Source organism: Denticeps clupeoides, chromosome 1, assembly GCF_900700375.1.
Source record: "Denticeps clupeoides chromosome 1, fDenClu1.1, whole genome shotgun sequence".
Classification (NCBI taxonomy): domain Eukaryota; kingdom Metazoa; phylum Chordata; class Actinopteri; order Clupeiformes; family Denticipitidae; genus Denticeps; species Denticeps clupeoides.
This window is the reverse complement of record NC_041707.1, coordinates 39,035,516-39,052,753: the sequence shown is the minus strand read 5'-3', so window position 1 is coordinate 39,052,753 and position 17,238 is coordinate 39,035,516. Positions and strand designations below refer to the sequence as shown.

The following is a 17,238-nucleotide window of genomic DNA, read 5'->3' as shown; positions in this document are numbered from 1 at the left end:
TCCAAAGTCACTAAAAGGCCTTCAGAAATTAGCTAAAATTTGAGGTCACCGGTTCGAATCCAAAAGCGCCATAGGGTCCCCCAGGTGAAGGTACCGTCCCCGGGCAGCTTTCATGGCTGCCCACTGCTCACCAAAGGTTATGGTTAAAAGCAGAGGACACATTTCATTGTGTGACAATGGCAAAAAAATAAACACATTTGAAATCCCGTATATAATCAGAATATATGTTTGGTATAAAAAAAAGTGTTTTTCTGCTCCCAAGTCTATGTCTACATTTATATTTCTGGCATTTACCAGACGCCCTTATCCAGAGTGACTTACAATCAGTAGTTACAGGGACAGTCCCCTCCCCTGGAGACACTCAGGGTCAAGTGTCTTGCTCAGGGACCCAATGGTAGTAAGTGGGGTTTGAACCTGGGTCTTCTGGTTCATAGGCGAGTGTGTTACCCACTAGGCTACAACCACCAACTATGTCTAGAAGTGGAAAGTGTGCAGGAATCCAATCAACAGCTGGACACGGCTGGAGTTGGACGTAATCTCCATGCTCATGTCTTCTGCTCTGGGTCTGTTCATGGATGAATGTTCTCCTTGTAGACCTGCACGGAGACCTGGCTCTGCACCAGTGGTGTAACATAGTAGGAGCGTCTCAAATACCCGGAAAAGATGATGGACGGTTCGTTTTTTTTTTATACTCACCTTCCTGGTTACATTCCCGAACGTATTTTCTGTCGTTCCTCGTACCGTTCCGTAACTGTAGAACTTTTTTCCTGCAAGCTGCAGTGGAATGGCATTAAACGGACCCTGCGAGAACATCAAACATCATATCTGGGCATGTCCTTCTCCGCAAGGTCGGGTTTGGTTGAATCAGCAGAATTACGTTCTTCCCCATGATTGGCATCAGTGATGGGAAACGTCCCGGCCACGGACCTCTGCAGCTCCTCCAGAGTTACCGCGCGGCGTCTTGGCTGCTCCTCCGTCGGTTTCGGTGAAGGTCCACGCCTCGGTAGGTTCGCAGGTGCAGTTACTGAGGCCTTTACGGGACAGTTGTAATTTATACTGAGATTAAATTACACACACACACACACACACACACACACAGGCCGGATTGTATATAGAGTTTTCAGATTAGTAAAAAAAAAAAATGCAAACACCAAGTATCATATTTCCAGTTTTTTCGTTGGTCCAACATGACGCAACGCTGACAGGGTTTAGATGAGCAGCCGTTTTGCAGACGTGAGACGTGTCCATCACGGACCAGTTCTCTGTTGCATTGGACTGATCTTTAATACCACGTCCACGGCGAGAGGAGATAACGTGTCTCGAGTGGAATCCGGGGACAGAGCAGAACAATGCGACAGTTGTCTGTGGTGGAGATGAAATTCATACGGGCACATGTTGCCCGGAGAATATCAATTTTCCCACCCGCTTTCCTCATGCCATCTCCATCCTTCATAAAGACCTCCCGCCTCCTTCCACCGCAGAGCACGCCGGCGCTGCCATCATGTCTCCGCCGGTGGACCTGCTGCTTTTATCAGGTGAGGAAATTGTTTCGCGATCGATTGTGATCAATGATCATTTATGTCTACGGTATCTGTGTTGCTGTAAATATGAATCTTTCAGGACAGTTTTTCAGCATTAATAGAAATACAGTTTGATTTGTTTGGATTTTGAACACTGACCTTGACCTCAGATGCAGTTGCCAGGCAACAGGCAGCTTGCTCCAAACCTGAATTCGTTGCTGGTGGTTTCATGAATGAATTGGTTTGATGAGACGGCGCGGAAACGGACTTGTTGGATTCGGAAGTTGAAATGTGGAACGACATGAACCAGGTCACCAAGTCTGGAACCTTCCAAAATCCCTGTTTCCATACAGGACTCTGGACCCTCTCGGCCTCGGACCCCTCCGTCGCCGGCCACCGGTACCACTACGTGGGCGAGGCCAAGACCTGGACGGACGCGCAGGCCTTCTGCAGGCAGAACTACGTGGACCTGGCCGCCATCGCCGGCCCGGACGAAGCGGCGGCCGCCAGCGCGCAGGTCCCCGCCGGGGACAGGGTCTGGATCGGCCTGTACGACGACGTCGGCAGCTGGAAGTGGAGCGCCGGGGGGGACGCTCTGACCGGCTTCGCCAACTGGTGGGACGGGGAGCCCAATAACCTGGCGAGCAGCGAGCACTGCGTCCAGATCCATTCCAGTGGACGGTGGATCGATTTGGACTGCAGTGTCCCTAAACCGTTTGTCTGCTTTAATGGTAAACATCTCGTATGGTTTTCCACTTTTAATGAATGTTTAATGCGCTCATTACTTATTCAAGAAGATGCTGAAATATTCGTATGAATTTAGTCAAATCTGTCGCTGAGAATGTAATTGTGTCCAAACAGAAGTGGGATCTGTCCGTTTCGTCCTGGTCCCGGATCCTAAGAGCTGGAGCGAAGCGAGGAGCTACTGCAGGGCCCACCACACTGACCTGGCCACGGTGAGGAACCAGCCGGAGAACCAGCAGGTGCAGGCGCTGCTCCCGGCGCCGGGCGGGGCCTGGATCGGCCTGTCCAGGGACGCGTGGCGGTGGTCGGACCAGGACGAGTCCTCGTTCGCCAACTGGATTCCCGGCGAGCCCAACAACTTCCTGGGCCGCGCGGAGAGCTGCGTGGAGATGTGGACGTGGACCTCCGGCCAGTGGAACGACGAGGTCTGTTCTGCGCTGCGGCCGTTCCTCTGCCACGATGGTGAGAGAGAGACTGGTCTATCGTACATATCGTAAATACGGACCTCTGACCAGCCCCGTCTCCCCACGCTTGTTGTTGCAGTGGTGGACGGCCCAGGCCGAAGGAATCAAGGTGAGCCAAACACTTCCTCATGCGTCCCTCGCAGATCCATCAACGCCTGGCGTCTCCAGTTCATCTCTCCGCAGCAACATTACCACCTCACCTCACGTTTTAATTAGTAGGGGTGTTGGAAAACGGCGCGGTATTTTACGCGGTGACATTATATTGAAATATCGATATATTTGTATGCAAAATTCAGTTGTTTTGGCTGATTTATTAATGTAATGTGGTCCACACGGTTCACACACAGCGTCTTGTATTTACATTTTGTACAGTATCTCAGTAGATTATCGTGATATTATCGTATTAATTAGTACTATTTGTGTTCGCACAGCACTGTACATTATTACTATACCGACTACAATAAACATTATTATTAACATTATTACTATTACTATTAATGCCATTGTTTATTTTTCTTTGTGTTATTATTATTATGATTATTATTATTGCTGTTGTTGTTGTTACTGTATCATTGTTTATTTATTATTGTGCATTTCGTCCACAGCGATTAGGTCCAGCGTCACATGCGAAGGAGATGAGGGGAAAATTGACTGTGGTGGGTATTTCCTTTTATTTTAAAATAAAACTCCGAACGCTTTATAACGCTACATTTACGCCCTTATCCAGAGCGACTTACAGTCAGTAGTTACAGGGACAGTCCCCCCCTGGAGACACTCAGGGTTAAGTGTCCTGCTCAGTGGGGTTTGAACCCGGGTCTTCTGGTTCGTAGGCGAGTGTTTTACCCGCAAGGCACCTAGTTTCTCCTACGCCCGTTTCTCACCGAGAGCAACTGTCCCATTACAGGAACTGAGGCCATACGCATTGTGACCGCCAACTACGGAAGGACAGACGCGGTGACCTGCTCTGACGGACGGCCGCTCGGTCAAATCAGCCTCGCCGACTGCCACGCGCCCAACTCGTTCACGGTTACGGACCAAAAGTGGGTTCGGCTCGTAATGACCCAGCGCCGGTACACGGACCGGCTGACCGGGCGTGTTCCTTCTTGCGCAGGTGTCGTGGGAAGAGCTCGTGTGCGGTGCAGTCCTCAAACGCGGCCTTCGGCGATCCCTGCTTCGGGACCTACAAATACCTGAACGTCACGTACAGCTGCGTCCAGTCCCGTACGTGGAAACGCCTTCAAATATCGATATGCCGCCGTAGCCGCGTGAAATAACATCAGGCCTGTGTGTCCACAAAAGCCACCGCCAAGGTGACGTGCAACGAGGACAGCATGACGGTGGAGGTGGAAAAGTCTGGCGTGATTGGTCCCCACGAAGACCACCTGCGTCTGAACGACCCCTCGTGCACGCTGTACTCGGACGCCACTCGCGTCCTGGCCACGTTCTCCCTGAGCACCTGTGGCACTCTGATGGAGGTGAGGACACTTCGCTCGTCCCCTGCACCCTCCTGCTTTCATGCTTGACGCTGCACCTGTCCCTTTCTCAAAAGGAAGACGAAGACAACATCGTCTTCAAGAACGAGATTGTGTCGTCTGACGAGGCGCACGACATCATTACCAGGAGGAACGAGGTGGAGATCCAGTTCTACTGCAAGTACCCCAAGAAGGGCCTTGTGACGGTCCAGTTCCAGGCCCACAGGCCTCCCCTCACCTTCGTCCAGAACGGCTTCGGCACGTTCACCTACCAGTTCGAGTTCTTCGCGACGAAGAGCTTCGTAAAGATGAGGGACCCCCAGTCCTACCCGCTGGTGTACGAGCTGCACGACATGATGTTCATGCAGATTGAGTCCAGATCCTCGGTTCCCAACACGGAGCTGTTCATCGAGTCGTGCAGCGCTGCTCCCAGCGACGGCCAGGAGGAGGCGCTCACCTACCCCATCATCCGGGACGGGTACGTGATGCTTCAGCGTCCTTCCCACGCGCCTCCGGTCTATTTATTAACCAACGTTGGACCAGTGAAGCCAACAAAGGCAGTGACAGAGTTCCACACCCGGCCGGACGTTTACATTATTCCCGAGCGACTTGCGATCGGTAGTTAATTAGATCGAATATGAATCGATTTTGGTTGTTTCATTTTTACATTTACATTTACAGCATTTATCAGACGCCCTTATCCAGAGCGAATTACAATCAGTATTTACAGGGACAGTCCCCCCCTGGAGCAACTTAGGGTTAAGTGTCTTGCTCAGGGACACAATGGTAGTAAGTGGGATTCGAACCCGGGTCTTCTGGTTCATAGGCCAGTGTGTTACCCACTAGGATACTACCATCCCAATTGTTTCGCCAATTTTTGCCGTTCTGTTTCACATTTGAATAATAAATGCTGTGGAAACATGTGAGCCAGTGACACCGTGCGTGTCGCGGTGCTCTTACCGAAGAACCATTAGGATAAAAACTGACCAATTTACTGCATGTACGGAACCAACGGGTGTTAACGTCTCGCCTTTCGCAGCTGCAAAGTCGATCAGACGGTGAAGTTCTACACCAGCCACCAGTCGAAGGTTCAGCTTGAGATGGAGGCTTTCAAGTTCATCGGGCTGCATGACCAGGTAACGTCTTTCTGACCAGTCTTCACACTCTCCTCCGACCTCTGATATCAGTCTTTAAACCCTGCAGGTTGGGAAAAGTTCTGAGCCCAAACTAACATAAAAAAAATTGGAATACTTGTTCAGGACTGTACGTGATGTTTTATTCACTTAAAAATATTGCAGTAGACCAAAAATTTACAGTGGGCTACCGCATATATTTATTTTGTAATACGATGTACGGTGATGAAATATTCACAGTCGCAGTACGAGACAGCGTGTTCAGTGGTCAGATGTTCAGCTGTCCATGTCCACCATGGGGCTTCTTCTGAATGGACGGTTCCTCTGCTGGCTCAGATGAGGGCCACGCAGGTCCCTCTGATCCCTGTGCCGGCGTGCTTGAGGTCTTCTGTTTCGTTTCTCCGGACGGGGTGTCTCTTGAAGCATCTCGCCTGTTCACAGCGCCTGCAGTAGGTTCTGACCCATTTGTGGCTGGGTTCGAATGCCGGACCTCTTCTCTTGCCGATCATTTCGGCTCGTCTTCAGACTTGAACCGTGTCCTCTGGTCATTTGGAGCATGACATTGGTACACTGCACGGGGGGACTGGTCTCATTTGGGACGCACGGCTGCTGCTCCATGATGTTGGAGGTGATGTCCCTGTCTTCGATGCCAGGTCCGTCTTCTTCCATCTCCGAACCTGCCAGATCCTAATAACAGGCACAGTAGCGACGGAGAATCTCAGCTAACCTGATTCGTTAACCGTTTTCTCCATATATGGTCATCTGGACACGTTTGTCAACCTTTCGCCACCTAAGGTATCGGTGGCGTGTATTTTATTTCTTAGGAACTTTTGAGTAAGGGGACGGGGGCTTTCAGAACAAAGTTTTTAGTTAGTTGGACTTGAATGCATGTAACTGCTCAACACTGAATATATTCAGCGCCAAATAGGCTGGATTAGCTGGTTAAGCTCGTTAAACATAAGCGCATCCAGTGATGAGAAAATGTATTTGAGGTGACCAAATGCCACCATTAATGCCCACAGGTCACCTCCAAAGACCTGCGAGAAGGTCTTTTAGCAGAAGGTGTATCTGGTGTATTCATTTTTAAAAGTGCTTTGGACTGAGGAGACCAGAACTGAGTTATCTGGTCAAGCGAAAGTGCTCTACATGGCGGAAGAAGGTCCTTGAATTAAAGGTTCCATCATGCTGTGGACATGTGTGTAGCTCAGGGACGGTGACCGTTGTTAAAGTCGAGTATCGGTGGAATTCAACCGAATACTGACAAATTCATCAAGCATCGGAATTTGGACACTCCAACAAGACAATGAATGTAGATTGTTCTGGATTGGACCTTTTCAGGTCTTCGTCACCTGCTCGGTGATCCTGTGTGACGCCGGAAACCCGCGGAGCAGGTGCGCCCGCGGCTGCACGGACACCGGACACTCCCTCTCCAAGCGAGGGGCCGTCCTCCAGACCGCCAGCCACCTCATCTCCCAGGGCCCGCTGCGTCTCAGAAGGAGCTCCACCGGCCGTGAGTCCTGGTTTTGACACGTTTTTTGGACATTTTTATATTCTCACCACGTTTGTTCTGTCCTACAAGTCGTCGGTGACGGGCCGAGCCCCGACCTCAACCTCCTCCTCGTCGCCGGCTGCCTCCTGGCCGCCGTTGGCATGGTGTGCGGCGTGACGCTGTACAAGACGAGAAGATCGGAGTTCCGATACGCCAGGCTGCCCTCCGCTCTCCTGTAGATGCTGTCGTCTGCGCTGTGGCTGATGAATCCGCTGCATTTAAAGCGCCTTCCTTTCCTACTCGACCGTATATCCAGACCGAAGTCGCTGTGGCTCGTTTCCTGTTGACACCTTCCCCTCTGTGACCCGTGTGGTTTTGTTTAATAAAGATAACACTGGTGCCAGTCATTACCAATCATTACCAATCATTACCAATCATTACCGACCCGTCTGATGTAACCAGGTTACACGCGCTTCACTACACTGGATGAGGAGGGAAGGATGGTGACGTGGCCCAAGGCGTGGTTCTGGCCTTGAACATAAGTGTATGAACATAAGGGTGGTAGTAGCCTAGTAGGTAACACACTCGCCTATGAACCAGAAGACCCAGGTTCAAATCCCACTTACTACCATCGTGTCCCTGAGCAAGACACTTAACCCCGAGTGTCTCCAGGGGGGGACTGTCCCTGTAACTACTGATTGTAAGTCCCTCTGGATAAGGGTGTCTGGTAAATGCTGTAAATGTAGGTGTCCCAACTGTCACAAAGCAGCCTGATGAAAGAGTTCGCTTGGCGGTTCTGACCGGCGTCAATAAGCACGTATTCAAACGTCACGTTGTCACACAGTAATATGGTTTAATTGAACTTGCACATGGCAAGCGTTAAAATACGATTTTATATATAAATATTTATTTATAAATCCAGACCTACACCGGTGCGCGTACGGCAACCCGACACAAGAGTCGCTGCTGCTCATCTGTACAGTCAGACCGGCGTTGAAGTTTCTTCGTCTTGGAGAAGTGCGAGGGGAACGTGGCGACTCCACGCGGCCTGCTCCTCAGGATCCCGGCGGGGTCAGGAGGTCGTCCTCGCCCTGCAGCACCAGGAAGCTGTTCTGCCGGATCCTGCGCACCTGCACCAGGTCGCCGCCCTCCTGGACGTGGACGACGCCCGTGTCGCGGCGCCGATGGCGATGGCGCTCGTGGAGGGACACCCCGCTGTGCCTGCGGCAGTGGCGCCGGTGCAGGCACCTCAGGCCCGCCGTCAGGACCACCCCCAGGCCGGCGGAGCAGCTCAGCAGCAGGCCCAGCTCGGCCCGCGGCTCCTCCCCCTCCACGCCCGGGGGCCGTTCGGACGGGTCGGGCTGCGCTCTCGTGGGTTCGTGGTGGGCTGGCGTGGGGAGAGGGTCCGAGATGGAGAGGCGGGGAACGGGGGAGGCTGCTGGGAGGGCTGTAGTGGGCCCGGTGTCCTCACCGGTGGGCTCCTCCTGGGTCTGTGGGTGGTACGAGTGAGCGGTCGTGTTTCCAGCAGGCGCGGCGTGTGCATTTATGCCGTTTGCCGGGCCTGGATCGGCCGTCTGCACGCTGGCGTGTGTGTCGGTGTTTGGGTGCGTGGTGTGCTGGTGAAATGGCAGTGGTGCGGGCGTGTGAGTGGGGGTGTGCGGGTCCTCGGGTGGGCTTCTGCTCTGTAGGTTTGTTGCTGTTGGGGTAAAATCAGAGGCAGACTGAATTGACGTTAATTTCGTTAATTGACGTTAAACCCTGCATTATTACTGTTAATATTGGCCTGGTTTTATAAAAAAACCCGTATAAACCCGCGTAAACACACACGCGTTTCGCACCAGAGCACAGTTGCGTCTACACCACCTCTAATTTACCTGAGCCGAGGCTTTGGAGGCTGCTTGGTCCGTCCCGCGATACTTCTTGGACTGTTTCGACCCTCGGAGTACTACGTGTCCCATCATGCACCACGGCAGACTTGATGTGAGACCAGTAGACAAAGTAGGACTGCACTACTGTGAGACTGGTGACGAGAGAATGGTCTTATATTATCGTGCAATGGAGGCATTTGTCATCTAAAACGTCTTTTCAATGGCTATAAATGAGTAGATAAAACACAAAGCACGCATGTGAAGGTTTAAAACATCTAGAACGGTGAAGAAGCATCTGTCAGGAGCTGTCAATCACCAACACACCAACAGAAAGTCTCATAAGTTTCTCTTATTTAAGATACAGAAAACCTCTTTCTTGTTTTATGTACAGTACAGGCGAAAAGTTTGGACACACCTTCTCATTCAATGTGTTTTCTTTATTTTTATGACCATTTACGTTGGTAGATTCTCACTGAAGGCATCAAAACTATGAATGAACACATGTGGAGTTATGGACTTAACAAAAAAAGGTGAAATAAGTGAAAACATGTTTTATATTCTAGTTTCTTTGCTCTGATTACTGCTTTGCACACTCTTGGCATTCTCTCGATGAGCTTCAAGAGGTCGTCACCTGAAATGCTTTTCCAACAGTCTTGAAGGAGTTCCCAGAGGTGTTTAGCACTTGTTGGTCCAGCTCACCCCAAACCATCTGGATTGGGTTCAGGTCCGGTGACTGTGGAGGTCAGGTCTCCACTTTTTGTTAAGTACATAACTCCACATGTGTTCATTCATAGTTTTGATGCCTTCAGTGAGAATCTACCAACGTAAATGGTCATGAAAATAAAGAAAACACGTTGAATGGGAAGGTGCGTCCAAACTTTTGGTCTGTACTGTATACTGTGTGTACGTCCAGAGGACACTTCACCTGACACTAGAGAACAGGTCCACGCTTGTTTCTGTGCCCAGAAATGGCTTCTGTTCCATGCTGAGTTTTCAGTGGTTCTCTTTACATGTGCGCAGATACATATGCAGCTTAACAGGTCCAGATGAGATGCACAAACACACACACACACGCACACACACACACACACACGCACACACTCACTAGAAGTGCAGGTCCCCGCCCGCCTGGTCCGGGGCTCTCCAGGTGAAAGACATGTTCTTCTTCAGCAGCTTGTCGGAGTGTGTGAGCGAGTCCCCGTCGCGGACGCAGCCCATGAGCTTGGTGCCGGGCGGCGGTCGGATGAACTCTCCCACCACGCGGTCGCCCTGCACGGAGCGCGCCTGCAGCAGGAAGCCCATGAAGGCCCGCGAGCTGCGCACCGTCACTGCGGCAACAAGGGCCAGAGGGCCAACATGGGCGTGACCCAGGTTCAAAACCCAGTTACTACCATCGTGTCCCTGAGCAGGACACTTTACTTTACTTTACTTTTTACTTGGCAGACACTTTTATCCAAAGCGACTTACAAGAGGACACCTGCAATTCTCATTCGGTTTCTCTAGATTTTGAATTTACAAAAACTAATAAGGCCCAACTTGTCAGGAATAGAACATGCTGGAATTGTTAAGTTCTGGACAAATATATATATAATAGTTTTTAAACAAGTGAGTTTTTAAACGTTTCTTAAAGGTGGTGGTAGTCTCGGTTGTTCCACCAGCCAGGGACAACGAAGGAGAACAGAGTCGACTGGGATCGGAGACCCCGTGAAGAGGGAACCCTTCGCGGGGTCCCTGAGTGTCTCCAGGGGGGGTGGACTGTCCCCCACCCTCTGTAGAGCTTGGTACGGATGATTCGTTCGGCTGATCGAACCACCCTCTGTAGGGCTCGCCTGTCCTTCATGGTGCTCAACCAGGTTGAGGTATTTCCCGTCAGGATGCTCTCTATGGTGCAGGAGTCGAAGTTCCTGACATGTATGTGACAAATAAAATTAGAATTTGAAATTTGAATTGAATTTGAAATTTGTATTTACTGATTGTACGTCGTTCTGGATAGGGGCGTCTAGTAGATGCCGTTAATGGACGGAGGGCCGCAGAGCTTATTGGAGTGGCAGTTCTTTTAGATGTACCGAATCACAAGTATCAGTTCGCAAAGAAAAATCCGTTCAAAAGCTTCGTTCGCCAAATCAGTCGGTGCTCGGCGACTGCGACTTCCCGAACTGATACGGGATTCAGGATTCAGTTCAGTTCACACGAAAATAAAGTCGTCTATAAACGACGATGTCCTGTTCTATGGTCTGCTGTTGAACTGGCCTGCTCAGCGAATTGGGCTTCACTGAGTGATCCATTCGCCGACCGCGTTCCCCGCGGTACATTCGGCGAAGGATTCCCACCCGCAAATCGCCACGAGAGTCGTGAGCTTTTAAACGCTGCTTGTCACACGCCGTGTCGGGTCGTGTGCGAACTTAGCACCTGAGCTGGTGAGTCTAACGGAAGACGATCCTGTACGTTCGCTTGAAAGATTTGTCCCTTTGAACACAGCGCTGGTGCCGAGTAACACACTCGCCTAGAAACCAGGAGACCACAAAGTCACAGGCTCAAGCCCCACTTACTGCCATTGTGTCCCAGACATTTGACCCTGAGTTACTCCTGGGGGACTGTCCCCCTGGACTGTACTTTGGATAAAGGGCGTCTGTGTGTATGTTTGTATGGTGTGTGTGTGTGTGCGTACCTGTAAGTGTGTGACGCGGCAGGTACTCCGGCTGCAAGATGAGCGTGGTGTGTGTGTGTGCGTCCGCCCGTTGGGCTCCGACGTGTCCGGGCTTCATGTCCCAGCAGGACGAGGACGCGGCACCGTGGGAGAAGCCCGCGACGGGACGCAACATCACACACACCAACCAGGCAGGAATCATCGCTTTCAGCACGTGCATCTTCAGCTGCAACACACACACACACACACACACACACAGGCTCAGAGGACACTACACCCCTCCTGAGTATCGATTGAATGAAGATCAAAAAGTCCTGATTCGCCAGAATAAGGTTTCTGGAAGCGGACTGCAGAAGAAACAACACAAAGGTGACCCAACAGTTTGGTGGAGGCACCTAAAAAAAAAGCGAGTCCTGATTCAGAGGGTTCCTCGTGCAGGAACCGCACCAGGCCGTGGAACTAGAACCGGCTAGAAGGAAAGGGATTCGGAGGGATCTGTACCTGTCGCCGTGTAGGGTCCTCCGCCCTCGTTCTCGGCCCCCTGCCCGGCATGAAGTGAGAGACGGAACAGCTGTGGCCGCGCTCCACCAGGAACTCGGACACAATCACATCCGGCTTCGCTAATCCGTTACACACACACACACACACACACACACACACACACAAACAGATTCAGTTCTGGGGGCGAAAATGCGGCAGAAATGCGGCACGAGTGTTTCAGAACACAAACTGTTACCAGGCACACGATATTAACAGGTTCCAGAAGGAACATCTGTCCTCCAACAGAAACCACAGACGAGTCCACTGGGAACTTGTCCACTGAGGGAGAAATTTGCCAAGTTGGATGAGGGACAGTGTCTGTTGTGGCCGGGGAACCTGCAGACCCACCGTTAAGGGTCTAGGTGTCCTTCTAATACTTCAAAGATGTCTTCAGAATGTTCCATTTGGCGCCACTTGATGTGTGTGGTGTCGTGTGTTGTGTTCGCGCTTTTTATTTATTTACCTGTAGGTGGCGCCGTGACTCCCCGCTCTCTCACCCAAGGTGCTCTCCTTGTTCGGCCTCTGATTCGCCAGCCTCGTCTTTCCATTAGAAGGGTGCACCGCAGCGGGGCGCTACCTGCCGGCCGTGCCGTCTGTCTTGTGTGCGACGCATTGAGGGTCATAGGTCATGCGGGAGGTTGTCGTCCTTCACCCTGTAACCCGCTTCAGAAAATACTACCTGATCGGATGGAAATACGTTATTGTGTGGACCCCTATAATAACATCATTCGGGGTTAAGTGTCCTGCTCGGGGACTCACCTTGCATCATGTCATAATCTTCAGGCACTTTTTAGATTAGAAGTAGTTTTAAATTACGTATTAAATGAATGTGGAGAAAAAAAATGGCATTTTGACGAATCGAGCAACTGGCACAGATTGGGTACTGAGCTAATGGAACCAAGGGCAATTCCCAGAAGAAGCAGATGTCACAGAAAACGCCTCACTCGAGACACAGAAGGGAGTCAGATTTCATAATCGAGGCGTGCGATTTCCAGCACCGCCACTAATTGCTGGAAACCATTAGGCTTTCCTGTTTGGCCTCTGTTCATCTGCACCGCTTTGCCACATCATAAAAATCACAGCAGCACTGGAACCAAAAGGTAACTCCACATACATCGTGAAGGGAATAAGTGGCTCTTGAGAAATGTCCAGAGGGGGATTTGGGGACGTTGGAGGGGGGTGAACTCCAGAAAGCAGGAGGGACGCAGCCTGGTGTGACGGACCAGTGAGAAGGACCACGAACGCATGGATGAGAGCCTCAGGGTCAGACGGGGTGGAAGACCCCTGGAAATGGAGAGATACAGTGTCCATTTGCATCTTCTCTCTGGACCAGTGGCTCGGCAGCTGTGAGCTTTAATTCGTGTAGATGCTTGTTGCAGACAACGTACGGGGTGGAGGGTCAGCGAATCTTCTGCAATATATAATATGCAGAAGATATTGAGCTCTGTTTGGGTGGTGCACCTAATTAGAACAAGATCAATGCCGCTGTGAACATGATCCCCGGTGCCGCGTTGTCAGGGGAGGTCACAGGTGGCTTCCATCCTTCTGCTCCCAAAGGACTGTGTTCATGACCCCGGTGACCCCCCCCCGCACCCGACCACATTGAACCTGGCGTCCTCATCCTCATCCTCATCATCATCATCATCATCATCATCATCATCATCTTCTGACGTCACGCTTGTGGAGCGGAGGTCCGGCTGGGGGTCTCTCTCTCTCTCTCTCTCTCTCTCTCTCTCTACCGACTCCCACGTCACCACGGCGGGAGAAACTCGTGATCCGGGAGCGGCGCGACCCCACCCATCCTTTCCGAATCCCGCGGACTCGCCGCGTCCGGAGCATCTTGAGCGCCGGAGGGAGATAAGAACCGGGTGGATTTGACACGCAGGCAGGCAGGCAGGTACGTGTCTTCTTGTCCCCCCTCCCGGGACGGAAATGCGGCATTTCCCGGTAACGGCGGCGTGGTGATGCGGCGCGTCGTCCTGGCGCTCCGGGACGCGGGGGACGTTATTACGCGTACGTCCCGCCGCCGAGACGCCGTATGCGCTTATAACGCGTCACGACGACCGGCGGCGACAAAGCGCGCGTCGTCGGTGCTGATACAGGAGGATGCGAGGGCAGCCAATCAGGGCCCGGGCTTTTCCCAGCATCCTCCCCACCCCTCTGCCAGCCTGGCCTGGAGTCTGCACCCCGGTCCTGGTCCCAAGGAAGGATGCTGGCTCAGGCTCCGTCCCCCCGGCCGTGTCCCCTCCGACTGCAATAACACTAGATACATCAATTATACATGTACACACACACACAGGGTTCTAGCTTCACAACGGCCTTTAATCCTCCTGTACGGTATTCATATAGCATTTAACGTAACGTTTACGCCCTTATCCAGAGCGACTTACAGTCAGTAGTTACAGGGACAGTCCCCCCTGGAGACACTCAGGGTTAAGTGTCTTGCTCAGGGACACGATGGTAGTAAGTGGGATTTGAACCTGGCTCTTCTGGTTCGTAGGTGAGTGTGTTACCCGCTAGGCTACTGCCAACGTCTCATCATTTCTGAAATCGTCAAAAGAGCTGATAAAGAGCAACGAAAGCGTGGTAGTTACGGTATCCCACAATGCAGCGTTTCTTTGGATGGGCGGAGCTTGACGGCCCTCTCTGCCCTTTTGCCTCCGCAGTCCGGCGCCATGGATTACGGGCAGAGGAACGTGGACGTGAAAGAGGAGTTCGGCGACCTGCTGCCCGCCCTGATGATCACCGTCTCCATCTTCCTCTTCGGCGGCGTGTGCCTGGGCCTCCCCGCCCTGGGCTGGGCGCTGCGCTGCCTGTACCTGCACCTGCGGCGCGGCGGCCAGGTCTCGGCCTTCGTCATCTCCCTCCTCCTCACCGACCTGCTGGAGCTGGTGCTCAACTCGGTCCTGGTGGTCCTCATGCTGAAGGGGATGTGCCTCATCACCGCCTTCCGCTGCCGCCTGCTGCTCTACCTGTGGTTCGGGGTGAAGTTCTCCGGCCTGCACTTCCACCAGCTGGTGGCGCTGGAGGCCACCGTGTCCCAGACGCATCCCGTCCTCCTGGCCAACTGGTCCTTCCTGCTGGGCGCCCTGCTGGTCTCGGCGACCGAGTGGGTCTTCCTGGTCGCCTACATCACCGTGGCGCCGGTGCTGGAGAGCGTCTCCGTGTACGTGGCGTGGTGCCTGCTGGCCGCCGTCATGCTCGTCCTCACCTGCGTCTTCACCTACATGTGCAAAGCGCCCCAGGACCCCGGCGCCTACACCGCCAAGAGGGCGGGCCGGCTGGCGCTGGCCGTCTTCACCCTGTTCGGCCTGTTCATCCCGCACTTCGCCGTGCGGGGCTCCATCTTCGGCCACCAGCCGGAGGAGCCCAGCGAGGTCTTCCTCGTCACCTTCCTGTCGGCGGTGACCCTGCGGCTGGCGGGCGACCCGCTCCTGTGCGTGCTGGTGCTCCGGGAGGGCCCCCAGGCGCAGACAGGGACCGAGGTCCACAACTGACCCGGGGCCAGTGTGTCGGGATTTCCGTGTCCTCGGCGCAGGGCGGGCGGGGGGAACGGGGGCGGGCAACACGTCGACCATCCAATGAGGTGCAGCCTCTAATTCTCTAGATAATGAACGAGTGAAAGGGGGGTGCTAGTCTCACCCGGTACGTAAGTACTCTGGCTTCATGACGTTTCTTTTCCTTTCCTGACACTTTTGTGTTGGTTTGAACCCGTGTGTGTGTGTGTGTGTGTGTGTGTGTGAATGGGCAACAGTCGCGTAGGAACAACGTGCAACTTCGTCTTCCTTGTACCATAAAACTTTCATTAACTGCCAAATTGCCAGGTGTGCGTTACAGCGCCCAGATTTCCCCGGGCCCGCCGCCCCAAATTGGCCTTCCGGGGGGCCCGAACAACGAAAGAAAGAGAAAAAAAAAGCAGTGGATCTCAAAAAAAAAAACCAAACCCCGAAAACCACGTATTTATTTCAAAAACGGGCCGCTGGCCTACACACCAAACAAGGCTTAGGGCTGCATGAAACTCCGGGGCTTCGCCATATCCCCATTTTGACCAAAATTTCAGTTTTGTGCCTTTTATTCAGCCTTTGGTCCGTCTCTCGGCCAACTTTTCCTTCATTGGTTGGTTAATTCCAGCCATTGTGTCGTTTTCAAAGTGTTTCATTGTCACAATCCATCATCACAGTTATATGCATTAGTTACTGCGCACTGATTTCGAAGTATTTTTTACACCAATACGTCAAATGTTTACATTTTTACAGTGATTGATTCTATGTCATTTGATTATTTGCATGCAGAGTGCACTTCTGTACGCACACCAGATTGAGCGTACGGACATTTATAAGAATGCTTTATGTAAATCGGATGTTCATGTTTTATATACTTGGAAAACCTTGTTTCCTCCATATTTATTGTGCATGCTTTACTCGATGAAGTGATGGTGAAGCAACAATGTGGAGAACAGGAAGAAGTACTGTGTTAGTCGTCATTTACACGGTGCCAATTAATATTAAACAAAATAAACACCTACAGGAATTTTGCTTTTTTAAAATAAAATTTTCAACAAGCTTTAAATTTTTTTATTTTATTCTTTTTACCGTGCAATCAATAATTCATGTTGAGCCGCTGGTATTTTGAAATGAAATATCACACGGCACGGGCCGTGTTTACACCTTTTTGAGATCCACTGTGTCCATTTGGCCAAAGACGCGGACCACGTCCGGCGCAAACGGGTGTCCAATCCAACCTGGTGCTGAATGTCCGGCCATTGAAATAAACACCCGGGCTATTGATGCTACTAATGGAAGTTTTACGGTGGGATGGGCAGTGTTTCCGCAAATTACGCCATACCTAGGGATGGTATCTACATGTCCTCGTGGAGGCATGGCTTTTCAAGAGCACCAAACTCAACAGTCCAGCAAACACGGCGAAAAGGGCATCGTAACCGAACAAAAACAAACCGCACAACGTATTCAGGTCTCTACGTTAAATATGAATTCACGTCTTTTTACGCATTCAGCAACATTGTAAAAATTGCATCGGCTAATTCAGTCCATCCTTTTGTAAGCGAGTCCTTTCATTGATGCGGGTACGGAGTTCAAATTTCACCCCGGTGTTGCCTCCTTGCGTAGCAGCATTTTTACATTGATATGTTGTGCTTTTTTTTGATACTCTTCCTACAAGAGATTTTTGTATTTTGTAACAAAATACAGTTAGATGCATACCTGCCCATCCATAAATAAAAAAACAACAACACGTGTGTAAATATACATATATTAGAAAATGTTGTCTCTTTAATTCTCGTTTAAATCTTGTTTCTTGTTTGTGAAAGATGTACATAAAACCAGAGGTACCGACAGAGTATAT

At 51.6% G+C, this 17,238-nt stretch overlaps 3 protein-coding genes across 3 annotated transcripts; 2 read left to right on the top strand and 1 right to left on the bottom strand.

Moving 5' to 3' along the window:
• The first annotated feature begins 1,474 nt into the window (after positions 1-1,474).
• Positions 1,475-7,229, top strand: LOC114793387 (uncharacterized). Its single transcript, XM_028985099.1, has 12 exons — positions 1,475-1,535; positions 1,874-2,251; positions 2,382-2,726; positions 2,808-2,837; positions 3,334-3,384; positions 3,633-3,768; positions 3,840-3,949; positions 4,028-4,203; positions 4,278-4,678; positions 5,240-5,336; positions 6,672-6,843; positions 6,913-7,229. The coding sequence occupies exons 1-12, from the start codon at positions 1,502-1,504 to the stop codon at positions 7,059-7,061; spliced, it is 2,079 nt and encodes a 692-aa protein (XP_028840932.1). The 5' UTR covers positions 1,475-1,501; the 3' UTR covers positions 7,062-7,229.
• A 648-nt stretch (positions 7,230-7,877) lies between these two features.
• reeld1 (reeler domain containing 1) lies at positions 7,878-11,940 on the bottom strand. The gene is made up of 5 exons (XM_028973389.1): positions 11,839-11,940; positions 11,359-11,563; positions 9,796-10,018; positions 8,697-8,842; positions 7,878-8,518 (listed from the first exon to the last, which is right to left on the bottom strand). Exons 1-5 carry the CDS (start codon positions 11,887-11,889, stop codon positions 7,878-7,880), a joined length of 1,266 nt encoding a protein of 421 aa, XP_028829222.1. The 5' UTR covers positions 11,890-11,940.
• A 1,603-nt stretch (positions 11,941-13,543) lies between these two features.
• LOC114796230 (uncharacterized) lies at positions 13,544-15,446 on the top strand. Its single transcript, XM_028990229.1, has 2 exons — positions 13,544-13,774; positions 14,544-15,446. The coding sequence occupies exon 2, from the start codon at positions 14,553-14,555 to the stop codon at positions 15,372-15,374; it is 822 nt and encodes a 273-aa protein (XP_028846062.1). The 5' UTR covers positions 13,544-13,774; positions 14,544-14,552; the 3' UTR covers positions 15,375-15,446.
• Positions 15,447-17,238: the final 1,792 nt, after the last annotated feature.